The sequence below is a fragment of the Aquarana catesbeiana genome, linkage group LG06 (assembly GCF_042186555.1).
Source record: "Aquarana catesbeiana isolate 2022-GZ linkage group LG06, ASM4218655v1, whole genome shotgun sequence".
Classification (NCBI taxonomy): domain Eukaryota; kingdom Metazoa; phylum Chordata; class Amphibia; order Anura; family Ranidae; genus Aquarana; species Aquarana catesbeiana.
The window spans coordinates 160,150,201-160,167,961 of NC_133329.1; the positions used below are offsets into that span (position 1 = coordinate 160,150,201).

At 41.4% G+C, this 17,761-nt stretch overlaps 1 protein-coding gene across 3 annotated transcripts in view; it reads left to right on the forward strand.

Moving 5' to 3' along the window:
- Positions 1–17,761, forward strand: part of SMG1 (SMG1 nonsense mediated mRNA decay associated PI3K related kinase) — a 409,928-nt gene that overhangs the window by 177,586 nt on the left and 214,581 nt on the right. For all 3 annotated transcript variants that reach the window (XM_073591119.1, XM_073591120.1, XM_073591121.1), the window contains exons 26-27: positions 9,622–9,731; positions 12,041–12,188. In XM_073591119.1, the coding sequence (XP_073447220.1) occupies positions 9,622–9,731; positions 12,041–12,188 (258 nt within the window). The remainder of the gene's footprint in view (positions 1–9,621; positions 9,732–12,040; positions 12,189–17,761) is intronic.

Here is a 17,761-nt window from a genome sequence, read left to right on the forward strand (position 1 = left end):
ACCAACACGCTGGAGTTTAGGGACAGCGTGCCCTCTCTACTGACTCTGATTACTTTTCTCAGCAAGGGTATCTACTGTATATACTGGTCAGCAACTGTAAATTGTGCAAATAAATTTCAAAGGAGCCGCCTCCTGAGTCCTCTACTCCAAAGGTTAGAGGAGTTGTTAATCTGCCACAACACTTCCCCTGTACATACTCAAAGGATGTTTTGTACGTGAACTGAGCTCATCCTGACAGTGTTCAACCTCCCCTCAGGTTTGCCAAGCAATTTAAACAGTATCCCATGGAGGGGGAGTTCATTAAGTATGCCTTTGGTGGCTCCAACCGTTTCTTAGCTCAACAAGACCCTTATGTGCCTAGGGGACAGAATCCTGGTATTTTAGGATGCCTCAGACAGACTTTTGGAGGCTTTCTCTGGTAGGAGCAGTTTTACAACTAGCAATTGTGGCTGTAGGCTTGTGTCAAAGCTTTAGGTCTGGTCTAGTCACTCGAAGAGAGAGCGGAAAGCTACTATTCGAGATACTAAATCAAGCTGAAACCTGGAGGTTTTTACACATGCTCTTAGTTTCTCAGTGGACACCTTAAAGCACTCCATCTAATGACTTTCACGTCTTTGCGTCTTATCTGTTAAATGCGCAAGATCTTATGGCTGAAGCGTTAGTGGAATTGCCCTGCAAGAAACATGTGGAACATTTGTTTGGTCCTATTTTGGATGATTACATCCAGAACGTGACACTGAAAAAGGGTTCACTACCCGTTCAAACACCTGCCACTCCTTCTAGCTCCAAGAAGTATTGCTTTCTTCAGTCTCAGGCCTTGGGTTCTGATTCCAAACCCCAGTCGTTTTGCAAGAAACCATGGACTCCAAAGGAAAAACTGATCCTCCCTCCTTACACGTCTTGCTCTGAAGACTCTCTTGATTTGCTTGTGCATGGGGTTTCTGGGAAAGATGGCTAGAATCTCCTCCCAGATGCTGGAGATAGGGGGGGGGGGGGGGGAAGACACATTTCTCCCTCAATTGTGGAGGGTCCTCATGAGCCTGATGGACAGGTGTGGGGTTCTGGACAATGTTTTGGCTTGGAGAACTTTCACTGCAGTCCCTGCCTATCGACGCACAGCTTATCAATTTGATATTTTTTATAGTTAATAGTATTTATAGGTAAAGTTGATCCAGGGAATATTAGATTGCCTCTTGGGGGATCAGGAAGGAATTTTTTCCCCTGCTGGAGCAAATTTTTTTTTTTTTTTTTTTTCCTTCCTCTGGATCAACTGTGGATATAGATGGAGATCGAGATAGAGATATATATTATTATTTTTACTTTTTTTTTTTTACTAACTAGACAGGCTTGTGTTTTTTTCAGCCAGACTAACTATGTAATCTGTAACTATGAAGAGCCTCCATGTGGGTGTTCAGTAAGACCATGGCAGTGGAATATGTAGATCAAGATGTCACCACAAGTCGGGTGTTCCAGGAGGAAATGGATCCTTGTCTTCTCTTGGACAGAACTCTTTGCTCCCACAATGTCTACTGTCCAATTGGCGAGTGGATATGCCTATGCTGTACAACAATTGCCTTTGGGGGAGTAGGTTCTTCAGATGTGAATCTTCTGGGTTCATTGCAAAGCTGGATAGGGTTGTCTCCAGGACCAGAGATATTCCAGCATCTGGTGGATGCTCTGGTGACACTGTTGGAACAGTTTTTTCTTTTTATTCTATGTGTTTTTTGTTTTTTTTCTGGCCCAGTAGAACTTGGTGCTCATTCATTGTAGATATGTTGATGGAGGACCCTTTCAGATGTCTGATCTTCCATCCTTTACAGTCACTGGCTTTAATGGCATTACTGTTGCAGGGTCCTAAAGGACAGGGAGGTCTCGGATTGTCTTTTCTTTCCTATTGAAGGCTAGGAAGGCGACTTCTAGGAAGATTTACAATCGGTATTGGAAGTCTTATTTTGTCTGGCTTTTCTCAACTTTCCTTTTTGCCTAAGGTGGTTTCTTTCTTTCACAAGGACATTGTTGCCACCTCCTGTTCTAAGCCTCAGATGCTCTTCACGCCTTGGATGTGGTTTTGTGCTTTTAGGTGTTAACTTGAGTCAATTGCTGGAAATCAGTTGGGTACCCTTTTTGTGCTTCCTGAAGGTTGACGGAAGTGTCGCACAATTTCCAAATCTACCATCTTTTAATAAATCCATCAGTTTATTTCTGACGCTTATGGCCTAAAAGGTTTCAGCATTTTTCAGTAACGGCTCATTCTACCAGAGGTGTTGGAGTCTCCTGGGCTATTCGTCAGGCTGCTACCCGCGCTTCGGTTCACATACTGACGTTTTTACTAGTGGATGTTAGCACTACAGGGGATGCTAGCTTTGGTCGATGTGTTTTGCAGGCTGCTGCATGAGGTTCTATCCCATTTCTGGTTTAGTTGTTTGGGACTGTTAGCTTGCTTGTTGCCATGCCAGCCCCTCTCACTTTTATATTGCGTTCTTTAGGACATTCCTATTGTAATGTTTGTAATGGTTATTAAGATGTCCTGTTTTGAGATATACAATAAAGAAAATTTTTGTTTTACGCTTGAAATATTTATTTATTTATTTTTTTTTTAATATGTCACAGGAGACAGGGATCCAACCCCTTTGCCTTTGTGTGTTATGGATTGTTTTTTGCCTGTGTCCAATAACCTGAAGGTGAGCGCATAACCCTATCATAGTAGGGATGAAGATGTCCTGTGATATACTATGAAAAGGATTTTATATACAAATCAAAAATCTAATCCCCCCCCCCCCCCCCACTTGCTGTGGTAATTGTGTTGCATCTGCGACACATTGTGACATGCAGTGGCCCACATTGTGCGTGCAGTCCTGTCCCCGGAGGGGGTGGTACCTCAGTCCTCCTCAGCCTGGGTGCCATCTTGTGCTCATGCTCTGCTACAAGACATGACACTCTGCTGCTACAGGTACAACCCTGCTCCATTTTGAGACCCTGGATGATCCATCAGGATCATTCTATGGTGGTATCTAACTGTTGCACCTATGGCAAAACTGTCGCATGATCCTGATTTTTTGGGGTTTTTTTTGTTTTAGGTTTTAAATAAGAATGTTGTCAGTGCAGACGCAGCCACCAAACATAGGGAGTAACATGAGTTGATGTCTTAATATGGCTAACAATTCGATGTAGTAAGGAGAACAAATGGATACTAATATACAAATGGAGTAACATTTAAATGAAGGAGGGCATATGTGAAGATATAGTGCAAGGCACAAAAAGAAGTTAGACACTCGCAGTAATATAAGCAAGGCACAAACGTTAAGCAAGGTGAGAAATTTCCCTATGGTCTAGGGGGTATACCAGTTTTTCCATGGCCTAGTCTTGTTTCCAGTGTCTAGTTATGATCAATTTGGCGATCCTGATGGATCTTTACAGTGCTCCAAAAATTTAGCTACTTGTGGTAGATTTACATTACTGTGTAACTGGTTTGAGGGCTCCATGCATCAATATTTTTGCCTGGCTCTTATGTCTTTCCAGATGGACAGGATCTTGTGGTTGTGGAGAGTCCTTAGACATGTTTGTTAAGGAAATCAAGGGTGGAGAGAGCACTTTTACCTAGTAAAAAGAAAACCAAGGTGTGTCTGTGGCAAAATTGTGTATTCTGAATTTAGAAAGTGTTCCCTCCCTCCCAGTCCTCTGCTTCCAAGACCAAGTCCTCCTTGCAATTCCATTGCAAGCTGATCAACGCCCTCGTAGTTCATTTACTCTTCCTGCACTTCAGTAACTGTCTGCTATTACGGAACCTGGGAGGAATTATATGGGCTGGTCCAAAATTCTGTTTGCCAGTGTCTATTCACCCGAAGGTGGCTTCATATAACCCAGGGTCTGTGATTAATGGAGTACTGTATGCCAAGAAAATGATTTCACAGGTAAGTCAAAATTTTTTCCCCCTTTTTTTTTAGAGTTCATCTACTTAAAATGAAGAGCACCACAATGCTCCACCCATGCTTCAACGAAGCTAAGCCAAAATTTAGCCCTTCCTTTCGGTACAAGACTTGGAACACAAAGGCCTCATGCCTACTGAATGTTTGGCCCTCTCCTCTAGATGCTTCCTCCTGACAGCAGCATTTTTGGCGGAAAAAACGCTTGATGCTTGTAAATGTGTGTAGACGTGTCACACGCTGGAGCATTAATTTTATTGACCAGAATAATAAACGCTCAAGCACTAAACGTGGCTAAAGTTTACACATGTCAAGTGGTTTTCTGCAAAACGCTGCTGCTCCTGGACACGCTGGCAGTGGGTGTTTTTTCTGCCTCTAAACACCCCTGCCTCTGAACTTTTCTAAATGCCTATGTGGGTATGGACACACAGGCTAGAATGCAGGGGCGTTTCGAGGCAGAAAAGATGCCCCTAACAGTGTTAAAATGTCTAGTGTGCATGAGGCCAAAATCTGCCAAGTCTAACCCAAACCCCCTCTCTCAATAAAGGGGTACGCTCACTACAGAGAGTAGAGAAATCCCTGTTAGTCTTTTCCTTTTTCTGGGTCGCAGACATCGCAGACCTGCACTTTGCAGTAGAAGAAAAACCATTCCAGTTTGTCGCACTGTCATTTGCTCTATCCTCTGCTCCCAGAGTATCCACAAAGGTACTTGCACCTAGGGGTGCACCGAATGGAAATTTTGGTGCCGAAAAACCAAAACAAGTTTATTTGTTAGTACAAAAAAACCCCATATAGGCACAGTACATGTCATGCAGTACACTAGAAGGATGCCAATTAAACACAAGAAAGTGAGTTGTGTTAGGTATCTATTGCACATTGTAATATGTCTTTGCGTCATTGACCATTCATATTTATCAGGTTGTGTTGCAACACCCTGCACTGGGGACTCACTTAAACATTTATCAGTTTACAGTATAGTGTTCTCACTGGTGATTTGGGGTAGTTTTCATCCCCCAATATTTGTTCAGGAGTACAGGCCTACTCAGTACATGTGTCTGGGGTGTCAAGCCACCTATCCCAGACCTTGTTATATTTTGGTGGGACAGCCCCGGTGCCAGTAGATGACTTTCTTATATGGCAGATTTAAATTTATTTCCCCAACCCAGGCCTGAAGTGTAGGGGGAGTAGTTTGCATCCAGTGTCGGGCCACTAGCTTCCATGCACTAAAAAGGGTTTTATACAGGAAGGTGGCTAAAAATCGATAGAAACGTTCGGAAGCAGGCCCAATAAACAGGACTTTGGGTCCAGCTGTAGGGGCGAACCCATGTGGTCATGCAGAAATTTTATAATTTGTGCCTGTTTGGATCACTGGGCAGGACCATATTAGGTAGAAGAATGTACAGGGGTGGCCAGCACATCTTGGACACAGTGGGCTGTAGTTTGGATGGTATTTGGAAATTCTCGCCGGGCTGAGGTAAGACTTGTGTATAATGTATATTGGGTCAAGTGCTTGGATAGCCTGGGGGAAGCCTTCTTAGTGTTTTCCAATATCTCGTCCCAGTCTGACTCTTCTATGGGGCCTATATCCCCCTCCCATCTGGTTCTAGCCTTATCAATACTTTGTGATACCGAACGAGTTCTCAAGATATTATATATAGTGGATATCAGTTTGGAGGGGTCTGCACCTATGATCACATCTACCAGGGATAGAGTTTGTGGGTTTGGGAAGCCATTTGCAAATTGGGTTTCGAAGGCGTGTCTTTCCTGTAGATATCAGAATAGCATATGGGGGTGGGGGAGCAGCTCAAACTTGTCCTTCAGTGATTGGAAATTTCGTACTCCGGGGGGGGGGGGGGGGGGTGTAGGTATAGTATCCCCTTAGAGGCCTAGATGTCAACGTCCGGGATTAAAGTCAGTTCCCGTAGTTTGGGATTATGCCACAAGGGTGTGTGTGAGTGGAAAAAGTCTGCATCGCAATCTCCCATACACGTCTGTGATGGGATAGTATGAGGTTCCGACTGTCGGGACCCCCTCTACCTCCCTTGCCTCTGAATATTACCTGTATGGGGGAGTGTGTGCTGCGGCCTGGCTTCTCACATGTTAAGGTTCGGTATCTAGGTCCATCTGTTTTATGAAGGTGATAGAAATGGGAGAATTGGACCGCTATATAGTATGAGTAAAAGTCTGGAAGCGCTGCTCCTCCTGAGGAGATGAATTTTTGAGAGTGCTCCATGCTAATTTATGTCTGAAACAGATTTTTAAAAAATATTTATATTTTTATATACAATTGTATTATATTCAACTTTTAATTATCATCAATTTAAATTTACATTAATTTATTGTTGGCAATTATTGGCACTTTTAGTGCAAGAAAAGCTCAAATCTTCTGGCTCAGTTTGTTGTGGAATCAAGTATCCGCTCCCCAGTCCTGCCCCCCAAAAGGTGCCAAATGTGGCAGTGGAGGAGGCAGACAAGCGGAGCTTCCCCTTTTGGGTGGAGCACCTCTTTAAAAGCTCAGGGCATTCAGGTCAGAGTTTCTATATGACCTTCTCAAGGACTCCTCTCCCTTCCAGCTATCTACAAATGTCCACAACCATTCGGTATAGAGGGAAAGGAGAGTATAGTTGAGACTTTAGATACACTAAAAAAAAATGTTTTTCTTCTACTCTGAAGGGGTGAGACATACCATCTTTTGATTCGTTGGTCTATGCAAAGATGCCCTTTCCATGCTGAGCTAGGATGGTTTTTGCACCTTACTGCCTTTAGGCTTTCAATCCCTGGATTTCATTGTATGCTATACATCTTAGACATCCATCTTTAGGGATATCTGGCCCCTTTTTGTTGTCCCGGCACTTTACTTGATACTAACCCATCTCGCCTATCAATAGTCGAATTTGAAAATATTGATTTTAAGGGGTTTCTTTTTCTCTTTCTGGAGCTCCTCTCTTGCTCCTTACCAGTAGGGGCAAGTGACCATATATCACCATTATCCCTACAGTGTTATCCTCCCATGGGCCGGTAGGCTATTATTGGACCAACAACTCTTCCCTTATTATTACTGCATGATTGCCCCTTTTATTGGGACTGGCTTTTGATGATTATCAAAAACTCTCTTCTCTTGTACTACATCTAAGTGGTCCTGAAAAAGCGGGGCAGTCGCAAAACATGTAGCCCCACATTGAGGACTAGTGCACTGTCTACTGTGATGCATTTTAGGCAGCAATGTTGGTGCTGCGTTTTTCTGATATTTTAAAATTTGTGTTTTTTTTTGTTTTTTTTTTTAATAATAAATCCTTCGCTTGTTCCTATTTGAGTGTACATAGTGTATCTAAAGTCCCAACTATATTTTCCTTTCCCTGTATACTAATCATACCGGGATGACACTTCTATGACACTATGGTTAATTTAATACAAAATTCCTTTCCACACACATTCTCTCCTACCACAGGACTATTCAGATATTTCAAGCCTTCGGTTGGTTATTCCATTTCCAAAAAGACCCACTCTCAAACCTTCCTTTGCCTGGGGTGCTTGGGTCTCATGCTAGACAGTCTAGACCAGTCTTCTTTTCAGAAAACTGATTTCTCCCAGATATTGCACCCTGGCCTGGAAATCAGATGTGTCACTCTGAGATACTTTGTGAGTTCTGGGTCTCATGGTGGCCTCTTCCAATTGCTCCGTTCCATTCAAGGCCCCTCCAACACATCGAATGAAGGCTGGACATAAACCTTAACCCTTTAAAACGACACTAAACAATATCCTTATTCTCTTAAATTAATCGATAGGTATCCATTATGTATGGCACTGTAATTGTTTTTCATGAAATCATTTCTTCCTATAATTTTCTGCCCCTGTGTTTGGGAGTTTACAGTGACCATTTGTTTTGGATCCAGCAGTGCATGTTCATTCTATATAGAAAAAAATCCGCGCTAGTGTGTTATCAAAAGTAAATACAACAGCTGTGCACTAAAACCTAAACACCAGGTTAATCACATATGTATGTCCTAAAAGTGCAGCGCTAAATAAATAAATATTACCATGTGCAAAACACCATATATGGCAGTGCAAAACCTTTAAAGTGAGCAGAAAATCCAATCAAAATTATTATTCAGTCCTAAAATGTCCTTATGGAAAAGTGCAAAATATATTATTTTCATAAAGTGCAAAGTTCATAAATTGATCACTAAAGTGCTCCTGTGCAAACAGTTCATGCATGCCAATGTCCCACACTGGATAGATCAATCCTGACGGCGCAGTGCTCAGACATTCACCATTGTGACGGCTTCACCATAAATCAGATGAGGGCTTACCAGACCACCAGCAATCTTCCTTACTCAGGAAGATCATTCAGCGCTTATTAGGATCTCTGGTCCTCCGAAAGTGTTCCCCCACCAGCCTCACTGTGTTCCCCTTATGGTGACAAGATGATCCAGCTCACGGTCTCAGGTGGGATGGATGGATGACTCCTCAGTTAAAATGGGTAAAAAAACAGGGAGACTCTTCATGGTGTAGCATGGTCTCAACCGTTTTATTTTAAAATCAGTGCACTTCCATAGAAAACAAAGATGCTGCTGGCTGTAAATTTCTCCACCATAGCCAGTGCTATCCTTCAAACAGTCATAAATTCAAAAAAGCGTCTGTGCAGTGGCGTGTATGCATCGTCCCTACGATCGTTTCGTTATATGTAACGTCATCAGGGGTACGCCCACACGCTTACGGCTGCAAAGTAAGGAAGATCACTGGTGGTTTAGTAAGCCCCCATCTGTTTTATGGTGAAGGTGTCACAACAGTGAATGTCTGAGAACTGCACCGTCAGGATCAATCTGTCCAGTGTTTGCACAGGAGCACTTTAGTGATCAGTTTATGAACTTTGCACTTTATGAATATAATATATTTTGCACTTTTGCATAAGAACATTTTTGGATTGAATCATTTTTTGAAGTGCATGTTTGTTGCTGTCATGTGCACTTCTCTATGCACACTACAAATCCTGTAGTTCCTAGTCCCTCTTGGGAGTGAGCAGGAGAGGCTGGCTATGTTCCTACACACAATGGCACCATGGAGAACGAACATAGCCACTTTCTAACGGGAAGATGAGCCACAGTAGCAAAAAAAAGAAGAATTTGGAGATTTGGAAGAGGCTGCGTGCAATAAAAAGTACTTTTTTGCATTAAATGTACATGCAAGAGTAGAATTTTTATTTTTTCAAATCGGAGTTTAGTATCCCTTTAGCTGCTATGGACATGTCCTATTCTACATGATAGCGTTAAAACAAGCTCACCGCTGGTTTAAAATGTAAGCTTCTGGCTTTACAAAAAGCTTATTTGTAATTGTACTTATACAAGAGGGTTTACTATAGACCTAATCTGTCAGTTTTTTGAAGGATGCATGGAAAACCCGTCTCTTACCATTGATTTATTGCGGTTGACAGTCTAGAAGTACAGTGACCAAAAATGTTTTAGTGTTATTGTCCTATAAATGTTACAATACATTCCTGCACATGGAAGACATTTACTTTAATCCTCCAGGTGGAACTTTTTGGCTACAAGAATTTATGGGCAAAATGGTTTTTGTTGATGCATGATAGTCTTATTCCTTTTTTTTTTTTTTTCCTTCTACCTACTCTTCAAGCTAATGCAGAATACAAATATTTTGCAGTGCCTGAACTTTAACCTTGTGTTTTTCTTTGTTTTCGCAGGGCTTTGAGCAGTTTTGAATTTGGTGAATTTCATGAATGTGCAGAGCAGCTAGAGTTGCTTCCTGGAGAAAATTTAAATCTGATAAATGGTGGCTCAAAGGAAAAAATAGGTACTCCAAGCACTCAATAAGTATTACACCACTTCTTTCTTCAATGCATATTTACAACTAATATTGCTATCCTAAATGTTTTTTTTTTTTTTTTTTTTTTTTTTTTTAATTTTTAAATTTTTCCCTAAACTATTAAGCCCCTACACACAAAACGTTTTACCAACTCTCCTAGAAGTCTCTCCTCCTGGGAGCAATGTTTTGGCAGAAAAAAACGCCTGACACTTGTATAAGTGTGTAACTCATTTAGGCATATTTACAGGCATCAATCGCTTGGACATTCATTTTATTGGCCAAAATAATTTATTCTGGGCATTGAAATTAACGCTCAAGTGTTAAAGAGTGTTCAGAAGCGCCAATCGTTTTTTTCTGCCAGAACTCTGGATGCACTGGCAGTGGGTTGTTTTTACTGCCTCTAAACTCTTTAAATAACCTGTGCGCATGGACACTAATGACCCTTACACACGAGAGGATATTTCGTCTGGAAAAACTTGGATGGTTTTTCCGATGGAATTCCGCTCAAGCTTGCCTTGCATACACATGGTCACACAAAAGTTCTCTGAACTTTCAACTGCCAAGAACGCGGTGACATACAACACTACGAGGAGCCGAGAAAATTAAATTCAATGCTTCCGAGCATGGGTTGAATTGTTTCCGAGCATTGTGCATCGGAATTTGTACAGACAATCGCATTTTCGGATAGGAACTTTTCCCGACCGAAAAATAGAGAACATGCTCTCAATCTTTTGCTGGCTGGAATTCCGCCAGCAAAAGACTGATGGAGCATACACACGGTCGCATTTTCCGACAAAAAGCTCTCATCGGAGTTTTGCTGGCGGAATTTCAGATTGTGTGTTCACGGCATAATGGTACACAATCGATGCTTAAAAATGTATTGGGAAATATATTGGTGAACACTTCTTTCTCAGTCTCTTCCAAAAGTGTTTGGCTTGGGCTTTTACACCCCTGAAATTTCTACTCGAATTTGGCAAAACAAAAAAAATGATTTTGTTCTAGTGCATTAAAAAGAACAACTTATAGCTTACAGTGTGCATGAAGCCATAATGAGTGCATGTTAGCACTGCAAATCTGCTCTGCCAGAGAGGAACCAGCAATTGTAACCGAAGATAATAAAAGTAGAAACAAAAAAGTGCAGTAACCGTATTTAAATCATCCAGTAATCAAATGTCCATTTCTAAAAAATCCTAACCAAGAAAGAATTTATAGACTGCAAAGATCAAATCCGATGTCAAATCCGTAAGTCAAACTTGCACCTCTCTACATGACATTTAAAGCAAATTTGAGGTGATCAAATTTATTAAAAATCAATTGCTAAACAGTTTTTATTGAATGCAAAGTTATTCCCATAAAACAATAACATTTCCTTCTTGGAAGTAAAATCAGGGTCACTGGCTAAGAGTAAATCATCCTCCTTCCCTCCCTCTGTGGCCCGTGGATACGACTTACGGTTTGAGGAACAGCAGTATTATGAATCTGCTATGGAATGACAGCCCACCAATGCCCCCAATCTATGGCCTGTGAGCTCACCCAACTGGGTATGCAGAACACACCTATAGACCTAGTGCTACAGGTGTGCTCTGCATACTCAGTTGTGTGAGATCGGCAGACACATAAAGCTCACCAGCCATAAAGGGAGGACATCAGTGGGCTGCCATTGAGCGGATTTCAAAGCTGAACAGCCCATCCGAAGGCCACATAAAGCGGGACAATGGCTTACTGTTAACCAGTGACCCTTGTTTTACTTTTAAGTACGAATTCTGATTTGTTTTATGCTAGCGACTTTGCATTCAGGAAAACTGTTTAATGATTGATTTTTACTGCATTAGATTGCCATTTGGCCTCAGATGTCATGCATAGAGCTGGGATTGACTAACTGATTTGACATATATTATCCTGCATTCTGTGAATGCCTTCATGGATATGATATTTTAGAACTGGACATTTAAATACTTGATGATTTAGGTATTGTTTATGTGCTAGTACTTCATTTTGTGTGTTCTTATGGTCTGCTTTTATTTTTACTTGCATATAAACGAGCTTGTCTATATTTGCATAGTCTGGCTCTCCCTGATGTCAGACTTTGAGGCCCTTGTGTTCAATGTATTCTTCCTGTAAAAACTATTCCCTCCTTTTTGTCTTGGTCTCCTTACCACAGCCAGTATAGTATATAGAGTGACATTTAATACAGCTTGTGTGCTGGGTGAGAGTGGCATGTGGAAATATTTTGTAAAATGTATGACAGTGTCATACTGTAATGGAATAAAGAAAATATGTTCCTTTTTGTTTTTTAGATATGAAGAAACTGCTTTCAAATATGCTCAGCCCAGACCCTAGAGAACTTCAAAAGTGTATAGAGGTTCAGTTGCTAAGAAGTTCTGTGTGCCTCAGCCTAGCTTTAAATGATGCAGACCAAGAACAGAAGTGGCAAGCAGTCTCAGAGTGAGCAGATTTTTTAAATTTCCCTTCATTGAGCAGGAGCTTGTTTGCCAGTGCCTGTGATATATATATATATATATTTTTTTTTGGTTACATGTTTTTGCTTGGCAACCATACATGCTAGACGCATCCACCACCATGGGCACCTTCCCTGTAACCCCTACCCACTCTGTGAATCCTAATTTTTTTGCTTTTTGTCTGAAAGCGATAGACTAGAGAAGCTGATTTCTTCACAGAAAATGTCTATTTCTTTTCTTTCTTTACTTTAAATTCTTCAATCAACACTTGCAGTGTATCCAGATCAGTGCAACCAGTAAAACCTTGGGAGCCTCTCCCAGCTTCACACTGTGTAACTGGCCTGTATTGTTGCTTCGGGCCCTGGATGTTGCATAGGCACGCACTTTGGCACTTGGGGAAACATGTTGTCAGATGCAGGGTGCTATACAGGTCCAGGACTGTGGTCTATCGCTATGGAACCTAGCCCCCCTCCCCCTTTGGGATATGCCATCCGCAATGAGCGAAACCTAAACTTTATAAACAGACCAGCATTATGGACAGGTAAAACAGGGTCACCATGTATCTCTGACCATTACTGTAAAAACAAGGCTATGTTTTTGGAATGTATTCACTTCACAGTGCAAAGTTTTCAAGCTTGGTGCTAAAATTTAACCACTCAGAGCTCAGTCCCAGGTGGCTGACCACATGTTACATCACACCACTGGTTGCACACTTAAAAAACAATTTTTACCTAGAGCCCTTTTAAGGTACTCGGGCACTTCCTCCCACCTTTTCGCCTTAAAGATTCATTACAGGATAGTCAGGACCTGGATTACTGCATATGCCTTCTGGATGCACTTACCTTATTTCCTGCACTTGTAGTTATGGTGGAGTGGAGGTGAAAGGGAGCCTATTCAGGATCGCTGGTGAACATTCGCTCTGCTGAAGACCCACACAGCACTTAACCTTGGAGCAAGGATGCATTTTTTACATCAAAATAGGACATAACAGCAATGTCTGCGTCCTGTTCTTTCACTAATTCAGGCACTCTGCATACAACCTACCTATTAAAAGCAGAATATCTTAATTGTACAATACAGAACATGGACGATATATTCGTACACGATGGTTGGACACTGGCAAGCATTTGAGGACACGTCCCCCCTGGGATTCCTCATCTATAACCCTATCCCACTCTGAGAGTCCTCAGTTCTTTGCTAGTGCCTGAAGGTGGTGGACCTTTTTTTCTTTTTGTGAATGAATTGTCTTTACTAGTTTATCTTTTCTTAATTCTCCTGGATTTCTTCAGTTACCCCTCACTGTCTTGTAATACCTACACCGAACTAGTATATCCGGATCGGTGCAACCTCAGTAAAACCTTGGGAGCCATACCTGGACTCCACGCTGTGGTGGTGCTTGTAATGTTGCTTCAGGCACCAGATACTGCATGGGTTGCCTACCTTGACACTTGATGCTCCACTTTGCATTAGCCACAGGATGATATACAGGTTCAGGCTCATGGTCCATCACTATGGAACCCAGTCCCTGAAGACCTTTTTGGGGGTATACAACCACTCAAAGTTCAGTTTTAGGTGGATGACTAGGTGTTCTATCATGGCACTGGTCACACACTTTAACGCCACTTCTTCCTGCAGCCCTTATAATATACTCTAGCACTTCCTCCCATCCTTTTCCACATGAGGATTCTTTGCAGGACTGTCTACATCTGGGTTATGTACGATTTCCAGACATGCTTACCTTATTTCCACACCACTCTACTCTGTAAGTATCCCACAGGGGAATATTTTACCTATGGTGGCATATGGAGAAGAGTGGCAACGGAGCCCCAAGAAGAGGGGGATCAGTGCCGCTCTGTTCGTAATTATTGCACAGAGCAGGTAAGTATGACTAGTTATAAAAAAACAAAACAAAATAGCCATACAATTACTTTAATACAGCCAACTTTGCACATGGCCTCTTCTACTCCAGTTTCTCAACTGCAGTTGGATCACCAATATGCCAGTCCCAGAGGACACAGAAGGAGAAGGAAATGAAGTGGATGTTAAGGCAATGTTGGAGAAAGCTGCGCATGATTTCTCTCTTCCACATTGTCAGTCAGTATGTTGAAGAGGCAGTTTCACGCAACATACTTGCCAAAGTGGTGTTAAACCCAAAAGCAAACATTTATTATGATACAGCTTCCCAATTCTTGCATGTGATGGCTGTATTTGTTTTCATCTGGTGATCCAGCCAGCAAGTGTTTTTCAAAAAAACAAGCTCCGTTGCTGATGTATCAGTTATAAGGATGAGACTAGCCATTTAACACTGATAGGTTCTTACAATGATCAGCTTTTTTTAGTTATGTAAAACCTTTATCCCAGAAGGCAGAAAATGATTTCCTGTAACTCCTTATAAAAAATTAGTTGGAGTTCAGCTTCAATTTGTTATATTTAAATCTTCTAGTCCATCTAACACTCCCCTCCCTCAGATTAACAGTGCTGCTGTCCAAATGTGCCCCTTGCCCTCCTTTGTCTAGAGTGGGGGCACTGTATTACAGGGGGTATGTTCCTGGCCAGTTCGCCAGGTGAAAATGGGGAAAAAAGCCTAAAAAGGACAACAAATGAAGCAACCACATCTAATGATTGGGCATTGTGCAGGTTGAATCTCCTCCCTCCTGGGTAACGCCTGAATGGATTTTCACTCCCCCAAAAAATCTTTACTGAACTCTGTCGAGTGGGGAAAAAAAAATTGCAAATCATTGGGCTATTGCTCTAGTTAATCCTGCTGTCTCTGTCCTAAATCAACATCTAATGTTTACCTATTGAAGATGTTTCTTCTTTGAAAAATTTTGCTAATCGAAAATTTGAGATGCTCTGAATAGCTTTTTAACCTGACAGGCCCAACCCTGCAACCAGCTTTCACAGCTATTTCTATATGTTGAACTGCAGCTAACTGGTCTGGAATGAAGAATAAACCCTGTTTTTTGGGATCATGCTATTACAGCAATTACCTTTTTATGCTCTGCTTTATTTGTACATGCCTTGGAATACATCAGACAAATATCCAAAATTACTCTAATGTCTATTTATATGCACAGAATCTTATGGCTAAAAGCTTGGGCAGCCTAAGCTGCCTGTAAAAGGCATCTCACACATATGCATCTACAAGATAGACATCTGTTTGTTGAGGCACTTAACCAGTTCATGTGACCAGTTCACACCTTTGAGGCAGTATCTTTCATTCAATTCCACTTAGGAACTCTCCAACATGACATTCTGTTTGCATAGAAGAAGCAGGACTGACTTACTTCCCTGAAACATGCCCTTTCTCCCTAACCAAGCAAGAGCTTCCTTGTCCTGGTTGATCACAACTCCAGCTTGAACAGTGGGAAAATCTTTCCTTCCTCACAATCAGAAAGTTCTTACAGCAGGTGATTCAGGGACACATGGTCAAGAGAGGAAACCATCCTCCCATCATCTTGGAGCTCAGAGCAGTCAAATTATTCCAATAGCACTGAACCCCCCCCCCCCCTTTTCTAAAGAGACTCCAATTTCGGGTACAGTCAGACATTGCCACCATGGTGGTATATATCAACCGTCAAGAGGGGTCACGAGGCGTCTGGCTTCCTTGACGGAAACCAGATTCTCTCATGGACAAACTAGTCCAACGGTTTCTGCGGTCCATATCCCAGAAGTGGTTAACTGGCAGTTGGATTATTTCAGCTGCCACAGCTTGGACCAAGGGGGAATAGTCTCTTCATCCAGATCTTTTTATCCTGATATGCCAAAGATGGAGGACTCCAGATACAACAACAAGCTTACCTATGTTTCTTGCCAGAAACGCTAACCCTGGCTTTGGATGCTCTATTTATCCCCCGGTCTTGGCTCAGGCTAACTTGTGCCTTCCTTAAACTACAAATTCTGCCTTGCCTGCTCCACAAAATAGAGCAAGAAAGGAAAACAGTATTTCTTATCCCAAGCAGCCACAGGAATGGTCTCTACCTTGCCTGGATGTAGTCAGAGCCAGGATTCCTTTCCGTCATCTCCTCGGGACCTCGCAGGGGGCACCCTGCTCATGTGCTTTAGCAAAAACCTCCCCTGCTGGCACCGTTACATGCCCATTCCACCAAATTGGTGGGCGTTTCCTGGGCATTTTGACACCAAACCTGTGTAGCCCTACTGTGTGAGGCTGACATCTGGTCTTCTCTTTGAACTTTATCAAAGTCAAGAGGATATCCAATCTTCTACAGATGCAACTTTTGATCAAAAGGTTTTCACAGCAGCACTGAACTGGCGTCTTTTCACCCCTGTTGTGGTTTTTTTGGCTGTTTGGCACAGTTATGTTTGCCTAGTTGTGTATAAGTAAGTGGTGCTGCGCTGATCCTTAGTGTATAAACAAGTGAACATAGGATAATAAATAATAATAAACAATGCGCTAGATAGGAAAGTGGTAAAATGGCGTAAACGTGGGGGATAATGTGTATTAAAAAATGTTCATTTGAATATTCAATAACTTCAATAGTGCATAAAAAATGGCATAAGTATACTCAAACAAAATATCACTTCAATTACCTAAAAATAAAATCCACATAATAACAGTATAATAACGTGATACTATCAGAGCACCAGTGACTAGCTCTGAATTAAAAAAAGAATAGGGTGCATAGTAAATGTACATAAATACTTGGACCAGCGAAATTTAAAGTGCGGACAAAAGGTGCTATGTGCAACTCAAAATTGGAAGAATAGTGACTGGCTATTTCTATATAAAGTGCATATTGTGCATGTTGACATCAAATAATGAATAAAAGTAAAAAGTCTTTATATTTAAAAAGTTTTTTTTTTTTTTTTTTTTTTTTTTTTTTTTAAAGACTTTTTACTTTTATTCATTATTTGATGTCAACATGCACAATATGCACTTTATATAGAAATAGCCAGTCACTATTCTTCCAATTTTGAGTTGCACATAGCACCTTTTGTCCGCACTTTAAATTTCGCTGGTCCAAGTATATATGTACATTTACTATGCACCCTATTCTTTTTTTAATTCAGAGCTAGTCACTGGTGCTCTGATAGTATCACGTTATTATACTGTTATTATGTGGATTTTATTTTTAGGTAATTGAAGTGATATTTTGTTTGAGTATACTTATGCCATTTTTTATGCACTATTGAAGTTATTGAATATTCAAATGAACATTTTTTAATACACATTATCCCCCACGTTTACGCCATTTTACCACTTTCCTATCTAGCGCATTGTTTATTATTATTTATTATCCTATGTTCACTTGTTTATACACTAAGGATCAGCGCAGCACCACTTACTTATACACATTTATCTAAAAGGTTAGGTGTTCACCTTATCGGTGTATGCGGCTTTTCCACCCACAGCCTTTTCCATAATAGATAGCGCGGGAATAACTTCCCTTATTTATGTTTGCCTAGTTGTTTCTCTCCGTTCATGCTCATTGCTTGGGGACATCACACAGTGTATAAATATGTTGCCTGTGTCCTGTACTTGTTCAACTGAGAGAGAGCGTTTAACTGCCTGTTCAATATCTTGGAGTACAGTGCAGG